At 33.4% G+C, this 25,841-nt stretch overlaps 3 protein-coding genes and 1 pseudogene across 3 annotated transcripts; 1 reads left to right on the plus strand and 3 right to left on the minus strand.

Moving 5' to 3' along the window:
- Positions 1-9,616: 9,616 nt before the first annotated feature.
- LOC108849100 (probable pectinesterase/pectinesterase inhibitor 20) lies at positions 9,617-13,403 on the minus strand. The gene is made up of 3 exons (XM_018622605.2): positions 12,814-13,403; positions 11,979-12,428; positions 9,617-10,500 (listed from the first exon to the last, which is right to left on the minus strand). The coding sequence occupies exons 1-3, from the start codon at positions 13,343-13,345 to the stop codon at positions 9,806-9,808; spliced, it is 1,677 nt and encodes a 558-aa protein (XP_018478107.1). The 5' UTR covers positions 13,346-13,403; the 3' UTR covers positions 9,617-9,805.
- Positions 13,404-16,543: 3,140 nt separating this feature from the next.
- Positions 16,544-17,770, minus strand: LOC108853641 (proline-rich protein 3). The gene is made up of 2 exons (XM_018627049.2): positions 17,511-17,770; positions 16,544-16,988 (listed from the first exon to the last, which is right to left on the minus strand). The coding sequence occupies exons 1-2, from the start codon at positions 17,749-17,751 to the stop codon at positions 16,654-16,656; spliced, it is 576 nt and encodes a 191-aa protein (XP_018482551.1). The 5' UTR covers positions 17,752-17,770; the 3' UTR covers positions 16,544-16,653.
- Positions 17,771-19,304: 1,534 nt separating this feature from the next.
- On the plus strand, positions 19,305-20,328 carry LOC130511948 (ethylene-responsive transcription factor ERF071). The gene is made up of 2 exons (XM_057009897.1): positions 19,305-19,583; positions 19,658-20,328. Exons 1-2 carry the CDS (start codon positions 19,457-19,459, stop codon positions 20,173-20,175), a joined length of 645 nt encoding a protein of 214 aa, XP_056865877.1. The 5' UTR covers positions 19,305-19,456; the 3' UTR covers positions 20,176-20,328.
- Positions 20,329-20,809: 481 nt separating this feature from the next.
- Positions 20,810-24,043, minus strand: LOC130510546 (fumarate hydratase 1, mitochondrial-like; annotated as a pseudogene).
- Positions 24,044-25,841: the final 1,798 nt, after the last annotated feature.

Genomic DNA, 25,841 nt, shown 5'->3' on the forward strand with positions numbered 1-25,841 from the left:
TCTAAACTCTTTGACCATCATATTATGTTATTTCCTGATGAAACTATACACTAAAACCAGATTTTTCATATTTTTGAAAATTTTCCAAAATCCGTGGGTTAACCCTTTCTAAAATAATGAGTTTTCGGTAAATCCTCTATATACTGAAGTTTATACTCTTCACTTTAGTTTAAAAATTTCAAACCACATTCGACATTTGAATTAATGTATTCTAAACTATCTTTCATGGTATATAGAAATCATTCTAATTTTTTAATATTTAGTTTACTAAAATTACATATATTGACGACATTAGTGGAATTAGCATTATAAAATCTTCATTATCTTGAGAAACGGAGACAACAGAGGTTCTAAACTCTTTAACCATCATATTATGTTAGTGCCTGATGAAACTATACACCAAAACCAGATTTTCATATTTTTGAAATTTTTCCAAAAACTGTGTGGTTAACCCCTTCTAAAATAATGAGTTTTCGGTAAATCCTCTATATACTGAAGTTTATCTTGAAGTTTATAACCGTGGGCGAAGGACTATGGGTCGGATCAGGTGGATATAGTTAAAAAGATTAGCAATTGTCGACATGAAATTGCGAAATGGAGGAGAAATAATCCACCAACTGGAAAAGAAAAAATAGGGGAATCACAGAAATCACTTGAGGAAGTGCAGATGGATGATTCTAGGACCCAGGAGGACATTATGGAGGTATCTCGGAAGCTTCAGGATGCGTATAAGGATGAGGAGGAGTATTGGCATCAAAAGAGTCGAAATTTGTGGAATACGTTAGGGGATCGTAATTTCAATTTTTTTCATGCTTTAACAAAACAAAGGAGAACACGCAATAGGATTGTGGGACTCCATGATACCCACGGGAATTGGATTACGGAGGATACTGGTATTGAGAAAGTGGCAGTAGATTATTTTGAAGATTTATTCAATACAACCTCACTTACAGATTTTTAGGGTTTTCTGGAGGAAATAAGGCCGGGTATTACGCCAAAGATGAATCAGAGGTTGCTGCGGCAGGCATCTGAGGAGGAAGTCCGAACTGCTTTATTTATGATGCATCCAGAAAAGGCTCCGGGGCCTGATGGAATGACAGCTCTTTTCTTCCAACACTCGTGGCATGTGGTGAAACAGGATTTGGTGACTATGGTAAATAATTTCTTAATATCGGGAGAGTTGGATTCAAGGTTAAACATGACTAATATATGTATGATACCTAAAACGGAAAGGCCCACAAGGATCACAGAACTGCGACCAATAAGTTTAGGTAATGTTGGATATAAAATTATATCCAAGGTGTTATGTCAGAGATTGAAAATTTGTCTTCCAACGCTGATCTCAGAGACTCAATCGGCATTTGTGGCAGGGAGATTGATCTCGGACAATATTCTGATAGCTCAGGAAATATTTCATGGCCTGCGAACAAATAAGGCATGCCAAGGAAAATTTATGGCCATTAAAACGGATATGAGTAAAGCGTACGATCGAATAGAACGGGATTTCATTAAAGCTCTTCTATTGAAGATGGGCTTTCATTCTCATTGGATTAAACTTTTAATGGAGTGTATATCATCGGTACAATATCGAGTGTTACTCAATGGTCAGCCATGAGGACATATAGTTCCTCAAAGAGGCTTCCCGTATGTATTCATTATGTGTACGGGAGTATTAATAGCAAATTTTAAAAAAGCAGAGGTTGGTAAACGGCTTACTGGCATGAAGGTAGCAAGGGCTTGTCCATCGATATCACACTTGTTATTTGCAGATGATAGTCTTTTTTCTGCAAAGCCCAACGGGAGGAGGCACAAACTATTCTCAAGATTCTAAATGAGTATGAGGCAGTTTCTGGCCAACTTATAAACTTTCAAAAGTCATCAATTCAATTTGGGTACAAGATTGAGGAATCTTGTAGACAAGAAATGCGGGAAATTTTAGGTATTCAGAATATAGGAGGAATGGGTTCCTATTTGGGCCTGCCGGAGAACATTGGTGGGTCAAAAATTCAGGTGTTTGGATTTCTGCAAGAGCGCCTGAATAATAGGATCAATGGCTGGACTTTTAAATTTTTTACTAAAGGAGGGAAAGAAGTGGTTATCAAATCAGTAACCACAGCTTTACCCAATCATGTGATGTCTTGCTATCGTCTACCAAAGGCAATAACAAAGAAATTAACGAGTATTACAACTCAGTTTTGGTGGAGCCCTGGAGGAAGAACTAAAGGAATGCATTGGAAGTCTTGGGACAAGGTCTGCATTAGCAAAGAGGATGGTGGGTTGGGTTTCAAAGATATAACGGATGTAAACACGGCTATGCTGGGTAAGCAGTTATAGAGGCTGGTGGAGAAACCAAAAACCTTATTTTCGAGAGTCTTTAAAGGAAGGTATTTCAGGAATTCTTCACCCCTGGAACCGATTAAATCATACTCACCGTCATATAGATGGCGAAGTATTAGCTCAGCTAGATCTCTTGTTAGCAAAGGACTAATTAAAAGGGTGGGAACAGGGTCATCCTTATCTGTATGGAATGATCCCTGGCTCCCAACCACTCGCCCGAGACCAGCAAACAAAAATCAAATTACCAGTCTTCATAGTAATCCTGATCTTACGATTGATCAACTGATAGATCCAGAATTACGAATTTGGAATTCTCAAGCAATACTGGAATTAGTGGATCCCCAAAATGCAAAGATCATAGAAAGTATACCTCTGAGTAGGTTTACCCGAGGGGATAGAGACGGATGGCACTTTACACAAAATGGAAAGTACACGGTAAAATCAGGATATCAAGTGGAACGGGTTTACCCAGATACAGCCAAACCGGCTGCAGTATTTGGGCCAAATGTGGATTCACTTAAAGCACATTGTTGGAAAGTTCGCTGCCCGCCAAAGATTAAACATTTTCTATGGCAATTGGTACAGGATGTATATCTGTCAGAAATAATTTAAATGCGAGAGGGCTATCAGGGGACTTGTACTGCGATAGATGTGGGGCTACGGAGGAATCGATTAACCATGTGTTTTTTGAATGCCCTCCAGCGCGTCAGGTTTGGGCACTGTCCAATATCCCATCTAACTCAATAATTTTCCCAACGGGATCTTTGTTCACAAATATGGATTACCTATTTTGGCGAATACGGCCCGAAATGGAAGATCATCAATTTGCTTGGATATTATGGTATATTTGGAAAGGAAGAAATAATAAGGTCTTCAGTAATTTGGATATAGATCCGCGGGAGACTCTTCAACTGGCGGTAACAGAAGCACGGCTACGGGCTGAGTCCCAAATAGTGCAAGTGCCAACACAAAATCCACAACAATCGAATCTGCCGATGATTCCCGGCAGGTGGTGTTTCGTGGATGGATCTTGGAAGGAAGAGGAAGTTTTCTCTGGGCAGGGATGGTATAGTACACTAGAAGGCTTCACAGGACTAATGGGAGCACGAAATATAAGGGCTTCTCTCTCTCCTCTTCACGCGGAGACAAAATCTTTAGTATGGGCAATGGAATGCATGAGAAATTTGCGTCAGTTTCGGGTCACGTTTGCAACAGATTGTCTACAACTGGTGAAGATGGTTTCTGAACAAGAGGAATGGCCGGCGTTTGCTAACTATTTAGAAGACATAAAGACGTTGAAAGAATCCTTCCACAGCTTGGAGATCATTCATGTACCTCGCACACAAAATTTGAAGGCCGATGGCTTAGCACGTAGTGCTAGGAAACAAACGTCCTTTGTTGTGCACATGGATGCAGAGCTACCGTTTTGGTTTACAGAGTCTGTTTGAGTCTGTAAAAGTCGATGACAAAAAAAATACTCTTTAATTTAAAAATTTCAAACCACATTCGACATTTGAATTAATATATTCTAAACTATCTTTCATGGTATATAGGAATCATTCTAATTTTTTAATATTTAGTTTACTAAAATTACATATACTAACTAGATTACTGGAATTAGCATTATAAAATCTTCATTATCTAGAAAAACAGAGACAACAGAGGTTCCAAACTCTTTGACCATCATATTATGTTAGTTCCTGATGAAACTATACACTAAAACTAGATTTTCATATTTTTGAAAATTTTCCAAAATCCGTGGGTTAACCCCTTCTAAAATAGTGAGTTTTCAGTAAATCTTCTATATACTGAAGTTTATACTCTTCACTTTAGTTTAAAAATTTCAAACCACATTTGACATTTGAATTAATGTATTCCAAACTATATTTCATGGTATATATGAATCATTCTAATTTTTTAATATTTAGTTTACTAAAATTACATATACTCACTAGATTAGTGGAATTAGCATTATAAAATCTTCATTATCTAGAGAAACGTAGCAAACAGAGATTCTAAACTCTTTGACCATCATATTATGTTAGTGTCTGATGAAACTATACACTAAAACCAGATTTTCATATTTTTGAAAAAATTCCAAAATCCGTGGGTTAATCCCTTCTAAAAATAATGAGTTTTCGGTAAATCCTCCATATACGGAAGTTTATACTCTTCACTTTAGTTTAAAAATTTCAAACCACATTCGACATTTGAATTAATGTATTCTAAACTATCTTTCTTGGTATATAGAAATCATTCTAATTATTTAATATTTAGTTTTTAAAATTACATATACTACCTAGATCAATGGAATTAGCATTATAAAATCTTAATTATTTAGAGAAACGAAGACAACAGAGGTTCTAAACTCTTTGAACATCATCTTATATTAGTGCTGGATAAAACTATACACGAAAACCAGATTTTCATATTTTGAAATTTTTTAAAAATCCGTGGGTTAATCCCTTCTAAAATAATGAGTTTTCGATAAATCCTCTATATACTGAAGTTTATATTCTTCACTTTTGTGTAAAAATTTCAAACCACATTCTACATTTGAATTAATGTATTCTATATTATTTTTATGTTATATATGAATCATTCTAATTTTTAATATTTAGTTTATTAAAAGTTCATATACTGCCTAGATCAATGGAATTAACCTTATTAAATCTTCATTATCTAGAGAAACGGAGACAAAAGAGGTTCTAAACTCTTTGACCATCATCTTATGTTAGTGCTAGATGAAACTATACACTAAAACGAGATTTTCATATTTTTAAAAAAATTCTAAAATCCGTTGGTTAAGCCCTTCTAAAATAATGAGTTTTCGGTAAATCCTCTATATACTGAAGTTTATACTATTTACGTTTGTTTTGGAATTTCAAACCACATTCGACATTTGAATTAATGTATTCTAAACAATCTATCATGGTATATAGGAATCATTCAAATTTTTTAATATTTAGGTTACTAAAATTTAATATACGGACTACATTTGTGGAATTAGTATTATAAAATCTTATTTATCTAGAGAAACGAAGACAACCGAGGTTCTAAACTCTTTGACCATCATCTTATGTTAGTGATTAATGAAACTATACACTAAAATTAGATTTTCATATTTTTGAAAATTTTCCAAAATCCGTGGGTTTAACCCCTTCTAAAATAATGAGTTTTCGATAAATCCTCTATATACTAAATTTTATACTCTTAGCTTTAGTTTAAAATTTTCAAACCACATTCAACATTTGAATTAATGTATTTTAAACTATCTTTTATGGTATATAGTAATCATTCTAATTTTTTAATATTTAGTTTACTAAAATTACATATACTGCCTAGATCAATGGAATTAGCATTATAAAATCTTCATTATAAAACGGAGACAACAGAGGTTATAAACTCTTTCACCATCATCTTATGTTAGTGCTCGATGAAAATATACACTGAAACCAGATTTTCATATTTTTGAAATTTTCAAAATCCGTGGGTTAACCCACATTCGAGTAAATAATGAGTTTTCGGTAAATACTTTATACACTGAAATTTGTATACTTCACTTTTGTTTAAAAAATTTAAACCACATTCGACATTTGAATTAATGTATTCTAAACTATCTTTCATGGTATATAGGAATCTTTCTAATTTTTAAATATTTAGTTTACTAAAATTACATATACTGTCTATATTAGTGGAATTAGCATTATAAAAGCTTCATTATCTAGAGAAACGGAGACAACAGAGATTCTAAACTCTTTGACCATCATATTATGTTAGTGTCTGATGAAACTATACACTAAAACCAGATTTTCATATTTTTGAAAATTTTCCAAAATCCGTGGGTTAACCCCTTCTAAAATAATGAGTTTTCGGTAAATCCTCTATATACTGAAGTTTATACTCTTCACTTTAGTTTAAAACTTTCAAACCACATTCGACATTTGAATTAATGTATTTTAAACTATCTTTCATAGTATATTGGAATCATTCTAATTTTTTAATACTTAGTTTACTAAAATTACATATACTGCCTAGGTCAATAGAATTAGCATTATAAATTTTCATTATCTAGAGAAACAGAGACTCCAGAGGTTATAAACTCTTTGAACATCATCTTATGTTAGTGCTCGATGAAAATATACACTGAAACCAGATTTTCATATTTTTGAAATTTTTCAAAAATTCGTGGGTTAACCCATTCTAAAATAATGAGTTTTCCGTAAATATTTTATATACTGAAGTTTATAATCTTCACTTTTGTTTAAAAATTTCAAACCAAATTTGACATTTGAATTAATGTATTCTAAATTATCTTTCATGGTACATAGGAATCATTCAAGTTTTTTAATATTTAGTTTTACTAAAATTAAATATACTTGCTAGATTAGTGGAATTATTATTATAAAATCTTCATTATCTAGAGAAACAGAGACAACAGATATTCTAAACTCTTTGACCATCATATAATGTTAGTGTCTGAACCAGATTTTCATATTTTTGAAATTTTCTAAAATCCATGGGTTAACCTTCTAAAATAATGAGTTTTCGGTAAATCCTCTATATACTGAAGTTTATACTCTTCACTTTTGTTTAAAAATTTTAAACCACATTCAACATTTGGATTAATGTATTCTAAACTATATTTCATGGTATATATGAATCTTTTATAATTTTTTAATATTTAGTTTTCTAAAATTACATATACTGATTAGATTAGTGGAATTAGAATTATAAAATCTTCATTATCTAGAGAAAGGGAGACAACAGAGATTATAAACTATTTGACCATCATATTATGTTAGTTCCTGATGAAACTATACACTAAAACCAGATTTTCATTTTTTTGAAAATTTTCCAAAATCCGTGGGTTAACCCCTTCTAAAATAATGAGTTTTCGGTAAATCATCTATATACTGAAGTTTATACTCTTCACTTTTGTTTAAGAATTTCAAACCACAATTGACATCTGAATTAATGTATTCTAAACTATCTATCATGGTATATAGGAATCATTCTAATTTTTAATAGTTATGTTACTAAAATTTCATATACAGACTAGATTTGTGGAATTAGCATTATAAAATCTTCATTATCAAGAGAAACAAAGACAACATAGGTTTTAAACTCTTTGACCATCATCTTATGTTATTGCACGATGAAACCATACACTAAAACTAAATTTTCATATTTTTGAAATTTTTCCAAAATCCATGGGTTAACCCCTTCTAAAATAAAGAGTTTTCGGTGAATCATCTATATACTAAAGTTTATACTCTTCTCTTTTGTTTAAAAATTTCAAACCACATTCGAAATTTAAATTAATGTATTCTAAACTATATTTCATGGTATATAGGAATCATTCCAATTTTTTAATATTTAGTTTACTAAAATTACATATACTGTCTAGATTAATGAAATTAGCATTATAAAAATCTTCATTATCTAGAGAAACGGAGACAACAGAGATTCTAAACTCTTTGACCATCATATTATGTTAGTGCCTGATGAAACTATACACTAAAACCAGATTTTCATAGTTTTGAAAATTTTTCAAAATCCGTGGGTTAACCCCTTCTAAAATAATGAATTTTCGGTAAATGCTCTATATACTGAAGTTTATAATCTTCACTTTTGTTTAAAATTTTCCAAACCATATTCTATATTTGAATTAATGTATTCTAAACTATCTTTCATGGTATATAGGTCCTAATTTTTAACATTTAGTTTGGTCAAAATTCATATACTGCCTAGATTAGTGAAATTATCATTATAAAATTCCATTATCTAGAGAAAGGGAGATAACAGAGATTTTATACCGCTTTGACTATCATCTTATGTCAGTGCTCTAAGAAAATATACACTAAAATCAGATTTTCATGTTTTTGAAATTTTTTCAAAATCTGTCGGTTAAACTCTTTTAAAATAATGAGTTCTCCGTAAATCCTCTATATACTGAAGTTTATACTCTTCACTTTTGTTTAAAAATTTCAAACCACATTCTACATTTGAATTAATGTATTCTAAACTATCTTTCATGGTATATAGGAATCATTCTAATTTTTTAATATTTAGTTTACTAAAATTACATATACTGACTAGATTAGTGGAATTAGCATTATAAAATCTTCATTATCTAGAGAAACGGAGACAACAGAGGTTCTAAACTTTTTGACCATCATATTATGTTAGTGTCTGATGAAACTATACACCAAAACCAGATTTTCATATTTTTGAAATTTTTCCAAAATCCGTGGGTTAACCCCTTCTAAAATAATGAGTTTTCGGTAAATCTTCTATATACTGAAGTTTATACTCTTCACTTTAGTTTAAAAATTTCAAACCACATTTGACATTTGAATTAATGTATTCTAAGCTATATTTCATGGTATATAGGAATCATTCTAGTTTTTTATATTTAATTTAGTAAAATTCTATATACTGCCTAGATCAATGGAATTAGCATTATAAAATCTTCATTATCTAGAGAAACGGATACAACAGAGGTTATAAACTCTTTGACCATCATCTTTTGTTAGTGTTCGATGAAACTATACACTAAATCCAGATTTTCATATTTTTGAAAATTTTCAAAAATCTGTTGGTTAACCCTTTCTAAAATAATGAGTTTTTGGTAAATGCTCTATATACTGAAGTTTATACTCTTTACTTTTGCTTAAAAAAAATCCAAACCACGTTCGATATCTGAATTAATGTATTCTAAACTATCTTTCATGGTATATAGGAATCATTCTAATTTTTTAATATTTAGTTTAGTAAAATTTTATATACTGCCTAGATCAATGGAATTATCATTATAAAATCTTCATTATTTAGAGCAACGGAGACAACAGAGGTTCTAAACTCTTTGACCATCATCTTATGTTAGTGTTCGATGAAACTATACACTAAAACCCCCCTTCTAAAATAATGAGTTTTCGGTAAATACTATATTTTAATTTTTTAAATACTATATTTTAATTTAATACTATATTTTAATTTTTTAATATTATATTCATATTTATATTTATAAATTTTGTATAAATATTTAATTTATGTATTATTTTGGAATTTTATATTTTAATATTCTTGTTTTTATTTTATTAATTATTTTTATAAATCCGGATTTGGATCCGGATATCCGGAAACCTCGAATCCGGATCCAGATTCTAAATCTACGGATCCGACGAATCCGAATCCGGATCCGGATACCTCAAATTTTCCGGATATGCGGATCCGTCCCACCCCTACTTTAAACCCATCATTTAAAATTGCGAAAAAGACTATTCGGTTGTGAATTTTGTAGCTAAGCATTCAGTAGCAGTTTATTATCACAAAAAACGTACCCACTCTGGGAATGGAATTAGCTAGGCACCACTAGAATTCACAATTATTTATTTCGAAAAAAGAACACATGAATGACAACATCAAATGATACAGCTTAGTGACATGTTTAGTATAAAGTTAATTATGCTATTAATCCACCGACGAAAGGCACCCCGGTTTGTCCAATCCAACCCTCGCCAACAAGGAAATTTGTGATAGTGAAATTGGAAGCATCAGATGCATTAATGATGTTATAACCGGGCCAAGTGACTCTGTTTGTTGTGTTTGAACCGGGTCCAGTGTTATTGTATTCCGCATAGTAAAGTGTGCTCAATGCAAAATCTCCAGACCATGCGTTCCATCCAGTCGGGTCAAGAAACCCGTCTATGTAATTCTGCATAACAACGGTTCTCGAATATTCCTTCCACGGCCGACCAAGATAAGTTTTTACTATATAGTTGCTCGAAGCCAAATCATCCGCGGGTCTTATCGTACACCCATGTAACACGGTTCCAGTGTTCTGGTTCGGGTCGGTACGACCTTGAGCTGTAACCTCGTTCGCCTGACCTTGACGAGGCTGACGTGGATACAAATTACAGTTTTGTAACACCACCGCAGCATTACCGAATATAAAATCAACCGTACCATAAACATCGCATTCACGATAGAACTGTCTGAGAGAATGCGTATATAAGGTATCTTGATAGGCTTCAAAACTACAACTATAGAAGACAGAGAAGTCTCCACCGCTCCTCAATGCGACGGCTTGATTCTTGGTTGGTCCTGCCGTGTTCCGGATTGTTATGTTCACGCCAATAAAGTTGGTACCTGATAGAACTGCGATTTATGAACAAAATTTATAGTTAGTTGATTATTTTATTAGAACAAGCCTACAAGATTCCACAACAATACTATTAGTTAAAAGACTTAGCAAATAATTAAAAATTTGCGAAATATTATAGTTCCATATTAAGTTAGTCGAGGACACGACGAATTGACGTGGAGTCAAGACTTTGGGTGGACCGACCTTCCAAGTCGCCGCCTTCGATTGCATGGGAAAAGCCTAAATTAAAAGCTAAAGTGGACTAGCAATAGTTTAAAAAAAATGTTTTTCTTGGTTGAATTATTGTTTCAAGAATAGTTTTTCTTTCTTTTTCTAAAGGTATCTTAGAATAGTTATGTTTGAAAAACAAAGGTTTCTAACAGAATAGTTACATCGCACTTGCACGAAGAAGACATGTTTTGTGCAGATGCCTTACCATGTTTTCAAATAATTGTTTAATTTGTGGTGACAAAAACTCGGATGCTAATATAAATTCATCCAATCTAAACCGCATATTATGTATCTATGTTCTGCATATTGCACTTATAACACTATGTTTTAAAGAATAACTAGATACTGACCCGGCCTTTTCAAGGGCGGAAATTATTTAAACAAACATTTCTAATTATTATCGAAATTAGAATATACAAATTATAAAAAACAATAGTTTTTTATATATATAGTTTTTGAATAATATTGTTTTTGGTTATAAAATATACACATTTTTAAATTTAAAACTTGTACAGTAAAACCTCTATAAATTAATAATGTTGGGATTACACCAAAACTATTAAAAAAAAAATTTGTAGAGGTTATTAATTTATTGATATAATAATTGAACCAATAATTCAATGTTGGGATTATAAAATTATAATATTTATAAAAAAATAGTGTATATTAATTTATAGAGTATTAATTCAAAGAGTTTATACTATATATAAACGTTAATATGTGTGAGATTCAAAATTTATAGGTAAAATATTTAGACAATGCTTTTAATTGTTACTGAGAAAACGAAAAAAAATCAAATAAACTTTAATTCCACAAAAATAATGTATTTTTATTATAATATTGTTTGTGGATATATTATATAGTTTTTTATTTTTAAGTTTCAAATACAATGTTAGTTGGTTAAAACCCAATATTTATAAGGCGTAATGTAAATTGGTTTACATAATCGTATGATCCTTTGTTTTCAAAGCAACACAATTTTAATAATTTTCCAAACCCATTAGTTAAACCATTTATAATGTGTATTTATATTGGTTTAAATTAAGTTGTTAGTCATGTTGATATATTCAAGGAACCAAACAGATTTAAGTAGCCAAACAACTACTATTTTAGAAAACGTCCAAATTTAAATGACAACTTCTAAATGGTATATAAATTTTAGGAACCTAAATTAATATAGTAGAAAATAAATACTTTCAAAATATAGATTGGGGTTTGATTATTTTATTATGAGATTATATATGAGGAATGAGGTACTTACTAAATGTGGCTGAGTTGAAAGTTGTCCATCCATCAACGACACTCCGGTTTCCGGTGATAACTGTTTGGTTAATGCCGTCACCGATCATCATCACATACCTCTTGTACTTCGGAATCTCCACGTATTCCTCGTACAATCCCGCCGTTACATAGATCAAGAAATAACCGTTACTACCGTCGGTTTTATTAGGCGCGGCTGCTACTGCTTCGTTTATGGTCGTGAAGTTTCCCGTCCCGTTCTGTATCACCGTCACCATATCGCTCACCTTAACAGCGCCTTCTTCAGTTTGAAGAAGCTTTCTCCCAGACCTAGTCACGGCGTTATAAACAGCACGAGCTCTTTCCGACATCTTTATGGGTAATCTACCGTTACGGAAACCACCGAAAAACTTTTTGAATCTGGCTTGTGGATTCCAAACAGGCCGCGACCTTTTCCTTATTGGCACCCAACCTACGAAAGTCAAATAATAACTTTTTTTTTTTTTTTTTTGTTCAAAGTCAAATAATAACTTAGAATGCGTATTAACTGTAGAATATTCTTTTGATAGATCAATGGAGTTTTTTTTTAAATAAAAAGCATGTGAAACGCCCGGGTATGTGTGTAGATTAACAATTATTTCAACCAGTGTTTCAATTTTCAACTATCAAATCTCGTGAGTTGGTTTTCTTATAATTTTATCTTTAATTAATGAAAAATCATTATTCACGAAAGCAAGAATTGTAGAAATGAAATGCGGATAAAATGCAGATTCCACGTACTGGTTAAGTATGTTAAGATAAATGGAAAATACGTGCATGCTTAAATTTTTTATTTAGGTATTCCTATTTGTATATACCTTTGGAAAAGAGGGCAAGAGAGACCCCATAGAGTTTGGTATCGTTGAAAAGATCACCGGAGAGACCATTTTCAGAAGCAGTGGATGTAAGACCTTCAAGACAAGTCTGTTCGTTGGTGATTGTAGCACTTAGAAAAGTTTGAACATCCTCAGCCCTAGAAACCGACAGCGTTTTGGTGGCATCGGCGGTCTGTGAACTACTAAGGAGGAAGTCCATGGTCTGGCTGGCCAGGAATTTGCAGTCTTCGAGTGCCCGCACGGTTGATTTAGCAGCCACTTTGCCTTTCCGGTTTAGCTGATCGTCTATCAGTGACATGAACCGCCTGGCACGTGAGATGGACTGTCTTAGAGAGGAACGACCGTAGGAGTAAATATCTCCCGGCTGGTTTGGGAGAACTGATCTACAGTAAGATGGATCCGGCGCAAAGCGACATACATCTGACGGCGACGTGGCATTTCCTTCAGCGGCGAGAGAAGGTGATGACAATAAAGAGAAGAAGCTAAGGGTAAAGAACATGAGAATTTGAGACATCTTTTGGTTTTTTTTGTTTAGAGCTTAACTGTGTATTTGTTTGGTTTGAGAATTTGTGTCAAGTGTGCAGGATTATATATAGGGTTTTCAATAACGTTCAGTTTGGAATACATACAAGTTCAAAATCAATAATATTAATGTATATATGTTTACATCTCATTAAATTGTGACGGTGTCACAAAGTTCAAAAATATACCATATTGTTATAATAATATTCACACGTATATATATATATATATATATATATATATATATATATATCTGTCTCTCACTAAAAACTTTACAAATAATAACCGTAACTTAGGCGTAATTTAACCCCCCCCCCCGTCCCCCCAAAAAAAAAACCGAGGCGTAATTACGCTCCATCCTTGGCAATTATAAATTGCATGGTGTTCAAGTTGAAGATTAATTTTAACCAAAAAAAAGGTTGAAATTATTGACCAACTTCTGATTCGCAATTTGAATTTGTATATTCAGGGAGGTTTTTCAGAATTTTAAATTGTCAACCAACGTTAGGCCTTTAAAGAAAATTTTCGATTATATATAACTTGTTGGTAAAATAGCACATTACCCATCAACAAGAAGTCAAGAGCTTCACATTATAAATTTGATAGACTTCAGACCATCGCAAATAGAATTCGCTTGAAAGACTTCACCTTATGCTGGGAAGTTTCCAAGCATCTGAGAATAAATAAGATAAATAACAATAATTCGAATGGTATGATATTTGACAACACGTTTTGGGATCTATGTATAATTTTGTCAAACGAAATATATATATATGTATGTGTGTCCGGTTTGTTGCCAACTAAAGAGATTGCGTATTTATTTTTTATATACAGTTGTACCAAAATCAATTATCTGATTGACTAACTAATCTTGTTGCATTTAATTGGCTGGGTATAGAGCTTTTGTGGGTGATTGGTTAAGACTTTAATTAGACGACAGGCAAGAGATACGTATTTGGATATGTTTGTATACATAATGACACATAAAATCGAATCAGTTTAAACAGAATGTATTAGGAATTGATATTTTTTTTTTTGCCACAGATATTGATATCTTACTTAGTTCATTGACTAAACTTGTATGTGGCCGTAAATTAGTTTCGCTATGAATTATATATAAATAAATAAATTATATATAATTTTTAAAATTTTTTATATATTTTAACTGTAAATGCTCTACCAAAAGATCTATATGAAAATTTTGAGTAAAGTACATTTGGACATCAGTAGCATGTTGAAATGTTTTTCTAAATGCTTTTGTATAAATTGTTGATTGAATAATAACAGATATAATGTTTATGCTAATGTTATGTGAATAGACTTTATTATAAAACTAAATTATTTCTCAATTGTCAAGTTTGGTTCCTACCCAACCTTTTTTAAAAAGAAAGTCTTGAATCGGCGACGTTATTCTCATACAACGCGTGAAGAAGTCCATGCGATGCCAGTAATGGAGTTGAAGTGTTTGCATAACTAAGAAAATATAAACGACTTTTGTAATGAAGTATAAGATCATTTGTATTATTAACCAGCTAATTTTTTCGTTTATTATATTGTAGTTTTTACTTAAGCACACCCCACTAGCAGTACTAGTTGTTTGAATTAAGCGGATAGAGCATGTGCTTTCGATAGACTATTGGAAGCAAGGAACACTCGGCAATGTCTTTTTCTTTTGTATGTAGAATATGAGGCTATTATATGGGCGATGGAATGTATATTAAGACTTTGATAGCTTTGTGTGATCTTTGCAATAGATTGTTCTTAGTTGGTAAAGATGGTTTCAGAATCAAAAGAATGGCATGTCTATGAAACCTACATTGAAACAATTACAACGAAGTTTCAGCTATTTTGAAATCAAGTACATACCCCGGACTCAAAACACAATAGCGGACCGTCTTGCACGAGGTGCTCACAGCCAACCATCATTATTTTTTCACATAGATTTAGAGTCTCCTCTTTAGTTTGGAGAGTCATAGAGTCTGTATACGCTGATGACAAAAAAAAAAGAGCATGTGCCTTCTTCATATTGCATATTCAAGGTAAGCTGGAGTTGTGTATTTGACAATAAATATTTTTTCCGCCATATTTGCCGGTTACTTGAAAACGGAGTAATAATAATCACACTACTTACTGGCGAGAAAGAAAAATACAACTATAAAAAGCACTTGTCCTAAGTGTAATAATCGGGTATATATCAAAACCTCGATATCGGGGTTTTTATAAACCAAAATATATTACAATAAGCGTAAAATGTGCAAGCTGCTTTTGAGGTTGTTAGCAGCTAATTAGAGCTTCTATATATGTTTCATCATAATTTCTTTCTTTCTGGGTAAAATGTTTATCACATTTCGAAATGTCTAATATATTGGATTTTTGCACATCAAAGGTAGCAAATGTACCACTGCTTGGCCAGATACAACTATTTCTTAGGTCTCACTAAAAATTTAAAGTCCCAGTAGTTATCAGTATTGTTCTTTTGAAAATTAATAAATATTTTATCTGTTTCATAATGTAAGATGTTTTTCTTAAAAAAAATGTTTTAAAATATAAGATATTTTTATACATTTAAAATTGATTAATCAATAATATTTTGTTCTATTATTTATGATTGATTAAATCACTTTAAATTTATATTATTAATAATTTTTACTTAGAAAAGATCTTGCATTACAGAACAGAGGGAGTAAAAATAGGATGTGTGTAACTGCTTAGGAATATATGCGATGTTTGTTTGTTGTTAATTAGTGATGACTGATGGATAGTAAGATCGTTTTCAAGCAAGAAAGACAACAATCATGTGGCCATATAAGACATTTATAATTATGATGAAAAACGTTATCAAATCCATTTAGTAACCATTGGTGATAGATTTGTCCTGAATTCTTCAAGGGAGAACACGAAAGGGTCAACGTTGAAGAGCTTCATCTTCTTAAGCTTATTTTCTAGGAGATTATTCGTATGGAGAATGGCTCCACTTATTCCAGCCAAGAAAAAAGTTATTATGGGTGATAATACTGTCTTTTTAGCCGGATGGGCATTAGATGAGAGTTGATTTGATGAATATATAGTTTGAAGTTTTCAATATTGAGTATATAAATGTAAAATAACGAGTATCAAAGTAAAATCTCGTTCTCTTCTCGTTGGCATCTTATTCTTGCTAAGAAACTAAGGTTTGCATTATGTATTGTAATTCAAAATGGCAAACATGGCCAGGAATCAAAGAACGAGAATAGATTAGAGTAAGATCGAACAATATACATAAACATATTTAAACCGTGGTCCGATGATCGATTGTAATTCTTAGTAAACCGGTTTGGGAGACACTGGGCTAGAGAAATAGAAAGGTTCAAGGGTGTATAGGTCCAAGTTGTCGCGGCTAATGAACTTGGAGCTGATAGAAGAGAGTGAAGCTCCGGTGAAACCTTTGTTGACATTTGTCGGAGTCTTACACATGGAGACCGGAGAGCTTCCAAGCTTCACTTTGCAGCCCTTGATGTTCTTCACCTTGTGGGAGAGTCCGTACGTGATGAAGTAGAAGTATCCTTTCAAGTCCGTTGGGTAGCTCGAGATTGCAACCTTAGCCACTAGCTTTCCGTATGAGTCCACGATAGGACAAATAACATTAACCCTGGCCCCTGTAAAGTACATCACCTGTTTTAGATTCAGACTCATTCTACGTTTGCAAGAATAAGTCACGAGCCCAAGTAGAGATCAAACTTGGACGGTGATATGGAATGTTTTTAGATACGTACTGCTAAATTTCAGACAAAAGATCACGTAATTTAAAATTTCTAGACCTCCAGTTTTCAGGATTCAAAAATTAAATGTGAATTTTAATTTATATTAAATAAAAATATTATCGTGTCTGGATTCAAAAATTAAATGTGAATTTTAATTTATATTAAATAAAAATATTTTCTAAAAGACACGATTCATATATATATATATATTTCAGGATTCAAAATTAAATGTGAATTTTAATTTATATTAAATAAAAATATTTTCTAAAAGACACGATTCATATTTAAAAAAAATATATATATATATATATATATTCTATAAAAAAATGCGTTTGCTTTTCAAAGTGAATTATTCGGTTCACGCTATGTTTACTATGGGAAGATTTCATGAAACGATCGCATAATATGAAACTGCACCTTGGATAGGGTAGGTTTCGTAGCCAGATTTACAGAAGATGAGACCTTCGATGGCGATTTCAGTGTTTGGTTTTGGCAAGTATGGAGTCTTAACAGGAGATGTGAAGGTGGTGGGCAGAATGTATGGTTGTAAAAGAGTGGGCGTGGTTGGTGGTACTGCCACGTAATAGTCAGCAGTGGCCACAACCATCACCAGCGCAAGGAGTAAGAAGGAAGCGCCGGTGCCTGAGGAGGATGTCATTATCAAAAGCTTTTCTCGATTCGGGCGTTGTTTTGTTGGTTAAAGTTTGATCTCAAGACATGATCTTAAATATATAGAACTAGTGTGATAGAAATATCTTAAAATTAGTATAAGATACGTACGTGTTCATTAGAGGTTGGAGGGAAGAGACTTGATTGGGTGCACGTTTAAATTTGTGTCAACATAGTAGTATTCGGTGTGTGTGTTGAAGGCTTAAAAAATTGTTATATAAGCATGAATGTAGACAGATACATGATTATGTGATGATCGTAGAATCTTTTAGTCGGAAATATGCCATATACTAACATCTCCACATAAACCTATCGATCTTATCTATCTTATTAAAATAGAAGTACATTTTAAAATTAACCCTAAGACTTTTAAAATATTTACAACCTAATACTACTAAAGTAATTAATAAACTTAATATTAAATATTTTGTCTTTTTCTAATTTAATGCATAATTTTCTAAATTGATTCCACGACAAATTCATGATAAATCTTAAATTTAATGTACATTAATACTATAAATAAGTAGATAACCTCTTTCCATAATTATGTAATATATTTTAATTTTCATATATATATATATATTATACATTAGTATAAAGAACAAATTTAAAGTGAAAGCAAATATTTATACGGAAAAATAATTATACGGTCACGGATAAAGTTATAGAAACAAACAACAACATTGCAAAATTATTTTTTAACAAATTTATTTTAATAGAAATTATATTTCAAAATATTTTTATATATTTTATGTATTTATAAATTTATTTTATTTGTTTTAAGAGATATTAAGATTTTGGAATTGGAAAAAATTATGATCCACCCCTATATTATTTTAGTTAAGATATTTAAAATTTATATAAGAATATTTTATTAAACTTATAAATATAATTTTTATTATAACTGTAAAGATTAATTTTTAATATAAATTTATAATTAAATATTAAAAATACATATAATTTAATATAAACAAAAAGCTTAAAACATAAAATAAAATATCCGCCCGGTCGGGCGGGTCAAAGGTCTAGTTACTTTTATTGTTCTAAAAACAAAAACTATTAACTATATAAATTAGTTTGATTTTGTCATGAGATCTCCGATCATAATGGGCTATTAGTGTCGATTTTGTTTGTTAGACAACCCAATTTATTTAACAGTAGTAAACAGCCGAACGATCAATTGGGCTATTGTGGGGGTTGAGTGAGCCTTTTGCGGATTTCACTCTTTTTTTTTTTTTGGGAGAACTAATGTTGATTTTAATTTTGTGGTTACTTATTAAAACACACAAGCCATGAAATAAATTTAATTTGTACATTGCTCAAATAAAAATAAATTTAGTTTTGTTAGGATAAGTATGTGTATTTAGATCATTGTTGGTAATTGCAAAAAGGTTACGTTATAGAAGAAAAATAATTAGGGTGGGGTATATAATAGAGAGCAAATACTCTATAATAAAAAAGACAAGAACTTGGTAGTCAAGCAAAAAAACTGAAACAGTGTAAAGCCTCCTCCTCTGACTTGTCTCTCTCTATAAAAAGAAGCCAATTCCCTCTTAGCAAGGAATCATTAGTCTTTTCAGTTCCAAAGAAAAACCTTTATTCATCTTTTAATTTCCTATAAACAAGTTCTTTTTGTTTCTTGGTTGTTGTTGGTTTGTCAAAGCCACCCATTACATAAGGTTTCAAGAAGAAGTATGTGTGGAGGTGCTGTCATTTCTGATTTCATCTGGTCACTGAGACGACCTTCGTTTGCTGAGCCAGATCCGAGTCAACTCGGCTACGAAGGCTCTGTCTCCATCGAGAAGCGTACGGTCTGCTCAGGTACACTCCCATATTTTCCGGTAATACTCGTTCATGAGTGAGTGGTTAATTTACTTTTATGTCGACGTGAACAGTTGGTGGGGAGAAAAGAAAAGATGGGATTGAGAAGAAGAAAGGGAAGAAGAGAGAGAGGAAGAATATGTACAGAGGGATAAGGCAGAGGCCATGGGGCAAATGGGCTGCTGAGATTCGTGACCCGAGGAAAGGTGTTCGTGTCTGGCTTGGCACTTTCAAAACCGCAGAGGAAGCTGCTCGAGCCTACGACTCTGCAGCCATTCAAATCCGTGGCGGTAAAGCCAAGCTCAATTTCCCAAACGACGATTCCACCAGAAGAAACTGCATCATCAAGAATAAAGAAGTAGGCGGTGGTCTGATAAATGCTAGCGATGATCAACAGTCTCCTCCTCTGCTTAAAGAGGACAAGGAAAACCAAGAAGTCAAACAGCTGTCGGAGGAGCTGATGGCTTACGAGGATTACATGAGTTTCTATCAGATTCCTTATCTTGACGGCCAATCTGCGACGGAAGATGTTCCTCAACAAATAAGCCTCATTGGCAATCTCTGGAGCTTCCAAGACAACAACAACAACTAGCAATTATAAATTGCTTTTGCCTGGTTTATTGTTCCCTTCGGATTCATCCAACCATTTTGTTTCTTTTTTTTAATCATCACTCTTGTTGTTTTACATTAACAATTTTAAGTGTAATAAAATTAACAGTTAAATGTTACTACTTTGTTTCGATCAGGCTTCGATTCTCTTGAAAACAAAATAAATTCAAGTTTCATAACATTACACACCATTTACACAAATTATTTGTTCTTGGAAATATTAAAGCTGTACGTTCATTTCCGCAAATAATTACTGTACTACTAATATTTTAAACCCCGACAATAAAGTTTAATTCTCTGGAGAAACAGCGGTGAACCGCGGCTGCTAATTCTGTTGGCCTCTATGGCGGGCCGAACATGGTTTTTTATTTTAGCGGTTCAAAGGTGTCAGTTCCCCTTTTGCCACGTCATCAGTTCTGTTCCATTAAAGGCCCCAGCAAAGAGCCAATAAAGCTTGTTCTTTACGGCCCAAAGACTGCTAATATAGCCCAAAATATAATATAAGAAATATGTAGATTTTATACAACCAAAACATCCACAATTCCCAAACGAACTGGCTGTGATCAATTTCAGGCCCAAGGACTTGCTCTGGTAAAAAACACATACAAGGCCAGATATACGCATTTAGTTCGTTACTCTTATTCAACAAAAACAATTGGATACAAAGAGAGAGAGAGATAACTCTCCAAAATCTGAGGAACAATGTTGCCCTCCTCCCAAGAATATTTTAAAATTTATTGTTTCAGGATTCAATAACAAGAGGAAGACTAGTCAATGAAGCTTTGGCTCCAAAAAAAAATTAAAAAAAAAAGACAAGAACTATCAATCAGAGGGACCGATCATCTTCTCGGGAACGACAAGCGTATCAAACTCTTCTGCCGTCAGAACACCCAACTTCAGAGCCGCTTCCTGTACAATAAAAATTTAAAGCTCTTAGATTTAACAAACTGAAACAAAAACAAGGACCTGTTTTAGAATTCAGGATGAAGAAGCATAAAAGAGTTTGTTGTGTATATACCTTCAATGTAGATCCTTCTTTGTGAGCTTTCTTGGCAACTGCTGCAGCATTGTCATATCCGATTTTCTGGTACAAGGAAACATGTAACTTACTCTGGAGACTTACCGGATTCAATGATGTCACAAGCATAAGGGACTACAGAGACATACATTAAGAAGAAAAAACAAAGAATCAGTTCCCGCCCGTGATCATATTCACATTTTGTGGATACTACTACTATTAAGACCGGTAAATGAAGGAAGAAGAGAAGCTTACCTCATGCCCCTTATCTCGTTTAGGGGCTAACCAGAGCTTCAAACTTGTTTTCTGCAGTGACAAAGGGCAAGTTTGTTTCTTGGGCTACTTCAGCAGCTATCTTTACGTCAAACCTATACAGATATTAGCAACAGTGGAGTAAGAGGAGAATAATGAACAAGGGATGTGAATAAAGATAGAAAAGAGATATATATATATACCCTTTCTTGGTGTTTAATCCTGTTCCAACAGCAGTTCCACCTTGTGCAAGCTGGGCAAATTAGAGATGAGCGAAAAGTTGGACAGAGGAAAGCACATCCTCCAAAGATATCATTTTGCGAAACCTGATACTGATAGAGGCGGGGTAGAGTGCATGTGACTCGATTAAGTCCATACTTAACCTGAAATCAGTGAGATTCAAATTTTGAAATTGCATGTGATTTTCGCTCACAATTTTCTGAACAAAAAAAAAGGCATTACTTGAGTAGAATAGCCACTGAATTCTTGTGCTAGGGTCAAAGGAGTAGCATCTTGAGTGTGAGTTCTTCCGATTTTGACAATATCTTTGAACTCGAAGGACTGCCCCAGAATTAGGAGATAAGTTCGAGAAAATTAACAAACGCAACAGATGACATGGTCATTAGGGTGGACACATTTATCACCACCAAGAATCTGAGCTGCTCTGTTAGCAATGACCTCATTAGCATTCATGTTACTCTCTCTGAGTGCCACTACCAGTTTGCCAAACAACAAGGGGGGAAATGATCATTGAGTTTGCCCTCAGCTACTTCCTGAGCTGCTTCCATTATCGCTTTCCCAATTGTTGGATCAAGTCCATACTCCATGTTTACCTAAATCATCAAAAAAAAGGTAAATGAAAATCTCTCGAGAAAACAAGCAAGCATTGATTAGAGTGATACCTTGGCAGCGCACTTCTTCAAGACGCCGAAAGCGCGGACGATAGGTTGGGGCATACGCTCCCGCTCACCACCGATCTCGAAGTTCTGCAGTGATCTCTGCGTCTGTGCTCCCCACACCTGGCGCACACACACACAAAAAGCAAGCAAGAAAGCATTGGTGTCCCCAACTTAGCCTAAGCCTATGTGGGGAATTGGAAATGAGATAATTCAATCCCCCCAACTAACTTATCGGAAGGTGTCCCTCTCCTCCCTAAACGACGTTGAATAACATCTCAGAGCACGCAGCCTTGCTGTTCCGCTGGAGAGACGCCTTGACGTAAATCGCCATGTGGGGTGGGTGGGGTTCTTCTCACCTAACAACAGGAGAGGAGAGGAGAGGAGAGGAGAGGAGAGGAGAGTTTCGAAATGGGAAACGACAGTTCTTCTCTCCTCCCTAAACGACAGAGTTAGAAGATAGATATAGATAGGGCAAACACAATTATTATAATAATAAGGGATACAACGAATCAACTCAGCTTTGTTGGTCAATGGTAAATAATTTTTCCATTTTTACATTATACATATCTTTCTAGTTTTATAGAAAGTCAAACATGAAGCCAACCTTTTGAACTGTATAAATAAATATAACCATGTCTACCTCTCTCACTCAAAACCACACATCTTAGTCGTCGTCGTCGTCATCATCATCAAAGAAAATAAACGAGTATCATTAAAGTATGTATAGAGCTTTGCTCACAAGGCAAGGCAAATGAGTGACCAGGAAACGATGAACCATTTCGAAGCTAGTGAAGGTGATAGCTGCAGCAGGCGTTGTTCTCAGGAGAGATTAGTTGCACATCCTCTGTAAAAACCAAGAGTACCATCTTGCGATTGAAGAGGCAACTTGCTACATCACGAGCACTGAGATCATCCATTGATTTGTCACCTGTTGGGAGACTTTCAGTTTATGTCCTCCTCCACAAAGATGTATGTATAATTCTGATAATCAATAAAGTTTTAATTTTACCTCTGTTGGCCAAGTAGAGTTTGACCATCTCATAAGTAGGAAACTGAATGGCAACGTGACTGACTGATACCAGCTAGTGGCTAGTGCAGGCACAAGTCCTATTCTTTTCTAAAGCAGACACAGTGTACTCTTGTAATGCCACTACTCCCGCTCTCATTCCTTGTGTCTGAAAGAGGAGGAATCAAAGACAAACAGACTATCTTATTGTAACACCACACTAATTAGGTAAGGCAGGCGTACACAAACAAAAAAAACTCCTTTTTTTGCTTTCTTTCCATACTTGATTGCATAAATCAAAAAGCCAAAAAAAAAAAGAAGCAGAAGCAGCCATTACGTTAGCACCAACGCTGAGTTTGTGATCTTCATCTAATGCATTCATGCACAAGCAGCAGAGAGAAGAAGGTTGAACTTACAGCCCAATTGGAGAGAAAAGCCATGACGGATCTGAAGCCTTATTGTGGAAGATTAGTTGCGACAAAAATGGTGGTTCCTCTCTCTCGAGAGAGAGCGTCGCATGGCCAATAGAGAATGATTTTCTTCTTCTCCCCTCCCTCTCTTACGCCCTCTGATGATTCAAGTCAACGGAGTTTAATGAAATCTGAAGAAAAAAAACAGAACAGGGCCGCGTTTTTTGTTTTTTTTTTGGTATACCCACGAGACGAGGGAGAGGGTGACGATTACCATTTTCCTGCCTTTTTTTAATGGGAAAATTCATTAAAAATACACAGACTGAATTTCTTTTGCTGAAAAAATACACGAATTTTTTTGGCTTCCCAAAAAATACACAAACTAATTTTGATTGTCCATAAAATACACAAACTTTTGAATTTTGAAGGTTTCACACCTCGATTTTAATGGTATAAACAGTGACTAACAGAATAGTAAGACGCTGTTAGACGCCGTTAACTCTTACTAAAAAGTTCATGTATTTTATGGACAACCAAAATTAGTTCGTGTATTTTTCGGGAAGCCTAAAAAGTTCGTGTATTTTTTCAGCAAAGGAAATTTAGTATGTGTATTTTTAAGGAATTTTCAAATGGAGTTTAGATATTTCATATACTATTCAGAGGCTGAATATCTGGACCCAATACATATCCAAAATTTTATATTTGTAAACTTTCGGTTTGGTTTTGGACCAGATATTTTCGATCTGAAAAATCCAGATCCGGAAAAAAACGGCCCAAACCCGACCCAAAAACCTGAAAAAAACACATTCTCTATCACATGATACATGTCCAAAATTTTATATTTGTAAACTTTCGGTTTGATTTTGGATCGAATATTTCCGGGTCAGTTCTGATTCAAGTTTTTGAATCCGGCTAGACATTTTAGCCGGATTCAAAAACTTGAATCGGAACTGAACCAAATATTTTGTCCAAAACCAAACCAAAAGTTTACAAATATTTGTTGAATCCAATTTAGTCGAAATCTATCATATATATCTAAAAATTCAAACAACTCTAAATTTTACATTGAAAGTTTAATATTAATTAAAAATGTTTCTGTTACAAAAACAAAACTAAAAAATATTGCAAAAATAATAACAAAATTGTTAGCAGAAAGATCTTGTCGGATTGAATCTATTCGTGTCGATTTTATTAGGCTCAGGTCTATTCGGATCAGTTCTTTTTGGTTTCAATTCTTTTAAGTAGAAGAGTTTTGGACCCAACAAATATTTGTAAACTTTCGGTTTTGTTTTGGACCGAATATTTTCGGGTCAGTTCCAATCCAAGTTTTTGAATCCGGCTAAAATGTCAAGATTAGGTCTAGATATTTTACCCGGATTCAAAAACTTAGATCGAAACTGATCCAAAAATATTCGGTCCAAAACCAAACTGAAAGTTTACAATTATAAAATTTTGGATCTGTATTGGGTCCAGATATTTAGCATCTGAATAAGATATGAAATATCCAAACTCCATTTGAAAATTCCTTAAAAATACACATACTAAATTTCCTTTGCTGAAAAATACACGAACTTTTTAGGCTTCCCGAAAAATACACGGACTAATTTTGGTTGTCCATAAAATACATGAACTTTTTATTCAGAGTTAACGGCGTCTAACGGCGTCTTACTATTCTGTTAGTCACTGTTTACACCGTTAAAATCGAGGTGTGAAACCTTCAAAATTCAAAAGTTCGTGTATTTTATGGACAATCAAAATTAGTTTGTGTATTTTTTGGGAAGCCAAAAAAATTCGTGTATTTTTTCAGCAAAAGAAATTCACTGGCTTTTTTCCCATTATATTTACTTTTTAAAAATGTTTTTTCAACCAATTATCTGCTGATTACTCAAATAAAAATATTATACATTTCCTCCTCAGCTAGACGGATTAGACCAACAAAACACCAAGCTGTGGTCCCATGATTTCCCATCACCATAATTCCCATTGCCATTTTATGCAAATGCTAATTTTTTTTACTCTTTTTGGATGTGTGCGTGCTGGGCTTGGCTTTATGGACCTCACTTG

This window comes from Raphanus sativus, chromosome 4, assembly GCF_000801105.2.
Source record: "Raphanus sativus cultivar WK10039 chromosome 4, ASM80110v3, whole genome shotgun sequence".
NCBI lineage: Eukaryota > Viridiplantae > Streptophyta > Magnoliopsida > Brassicales > Brassicaceae > Raphanus > Raphanus sativus.

Bases quoted from the DNA above. Each gene is read 5' to 3' on its own strand.
- LOC108853641 (XM_018627049.2), bottom strand. From the start codon at position 17,751: ATGACATCCTCCTCAGGCACCGGCGCTTCCTTCTTACTCCTTGCGCTG. The intron at 16,989-17,510 runs GTGCAGTTTCAT...TGTACTTTACAG, and splicing joins CGAAACCTACCCTATCCAAG to GGGCCAGGGTTAATGTTATT.
- LOC108849100 (XM_018622605.2), bottom strand. From the start codon at position 13,345: ATGTCTCAAATTCTCATGTTCTTTACCCTTAGCTTCTTCTCTTTATTG. The intron at 12,429-12,813 runs GTATATACAAAT...TGACTTTCGTAG, and splicing joins TCTTGCCCTCTTTTCCAAAG to GTTGGGTGCCAATAAGGAAA. The intron at 10,501-11,978 runs GTAAGTACCTCA...CATAAATCGCAG, and splicing joins TTTCAACTCAGCCACATTTA to TTCTATCAGGTACCAACTTT.
- LOC130511948 (XM_057009897.1), top strand. From the start codon at position 19,457: ATGTGTGGAGGTGCTGTCATTTCTGATTTCATCTGGTCACTGAGACGA. The intron at 19,584-19,657 runs GTACACTCCCAT...CGACGTGAACAG, and splicing joins GAAGCGTACGGTCTGCTCAG to TTGGTGGGGAGAAAAGAAAA.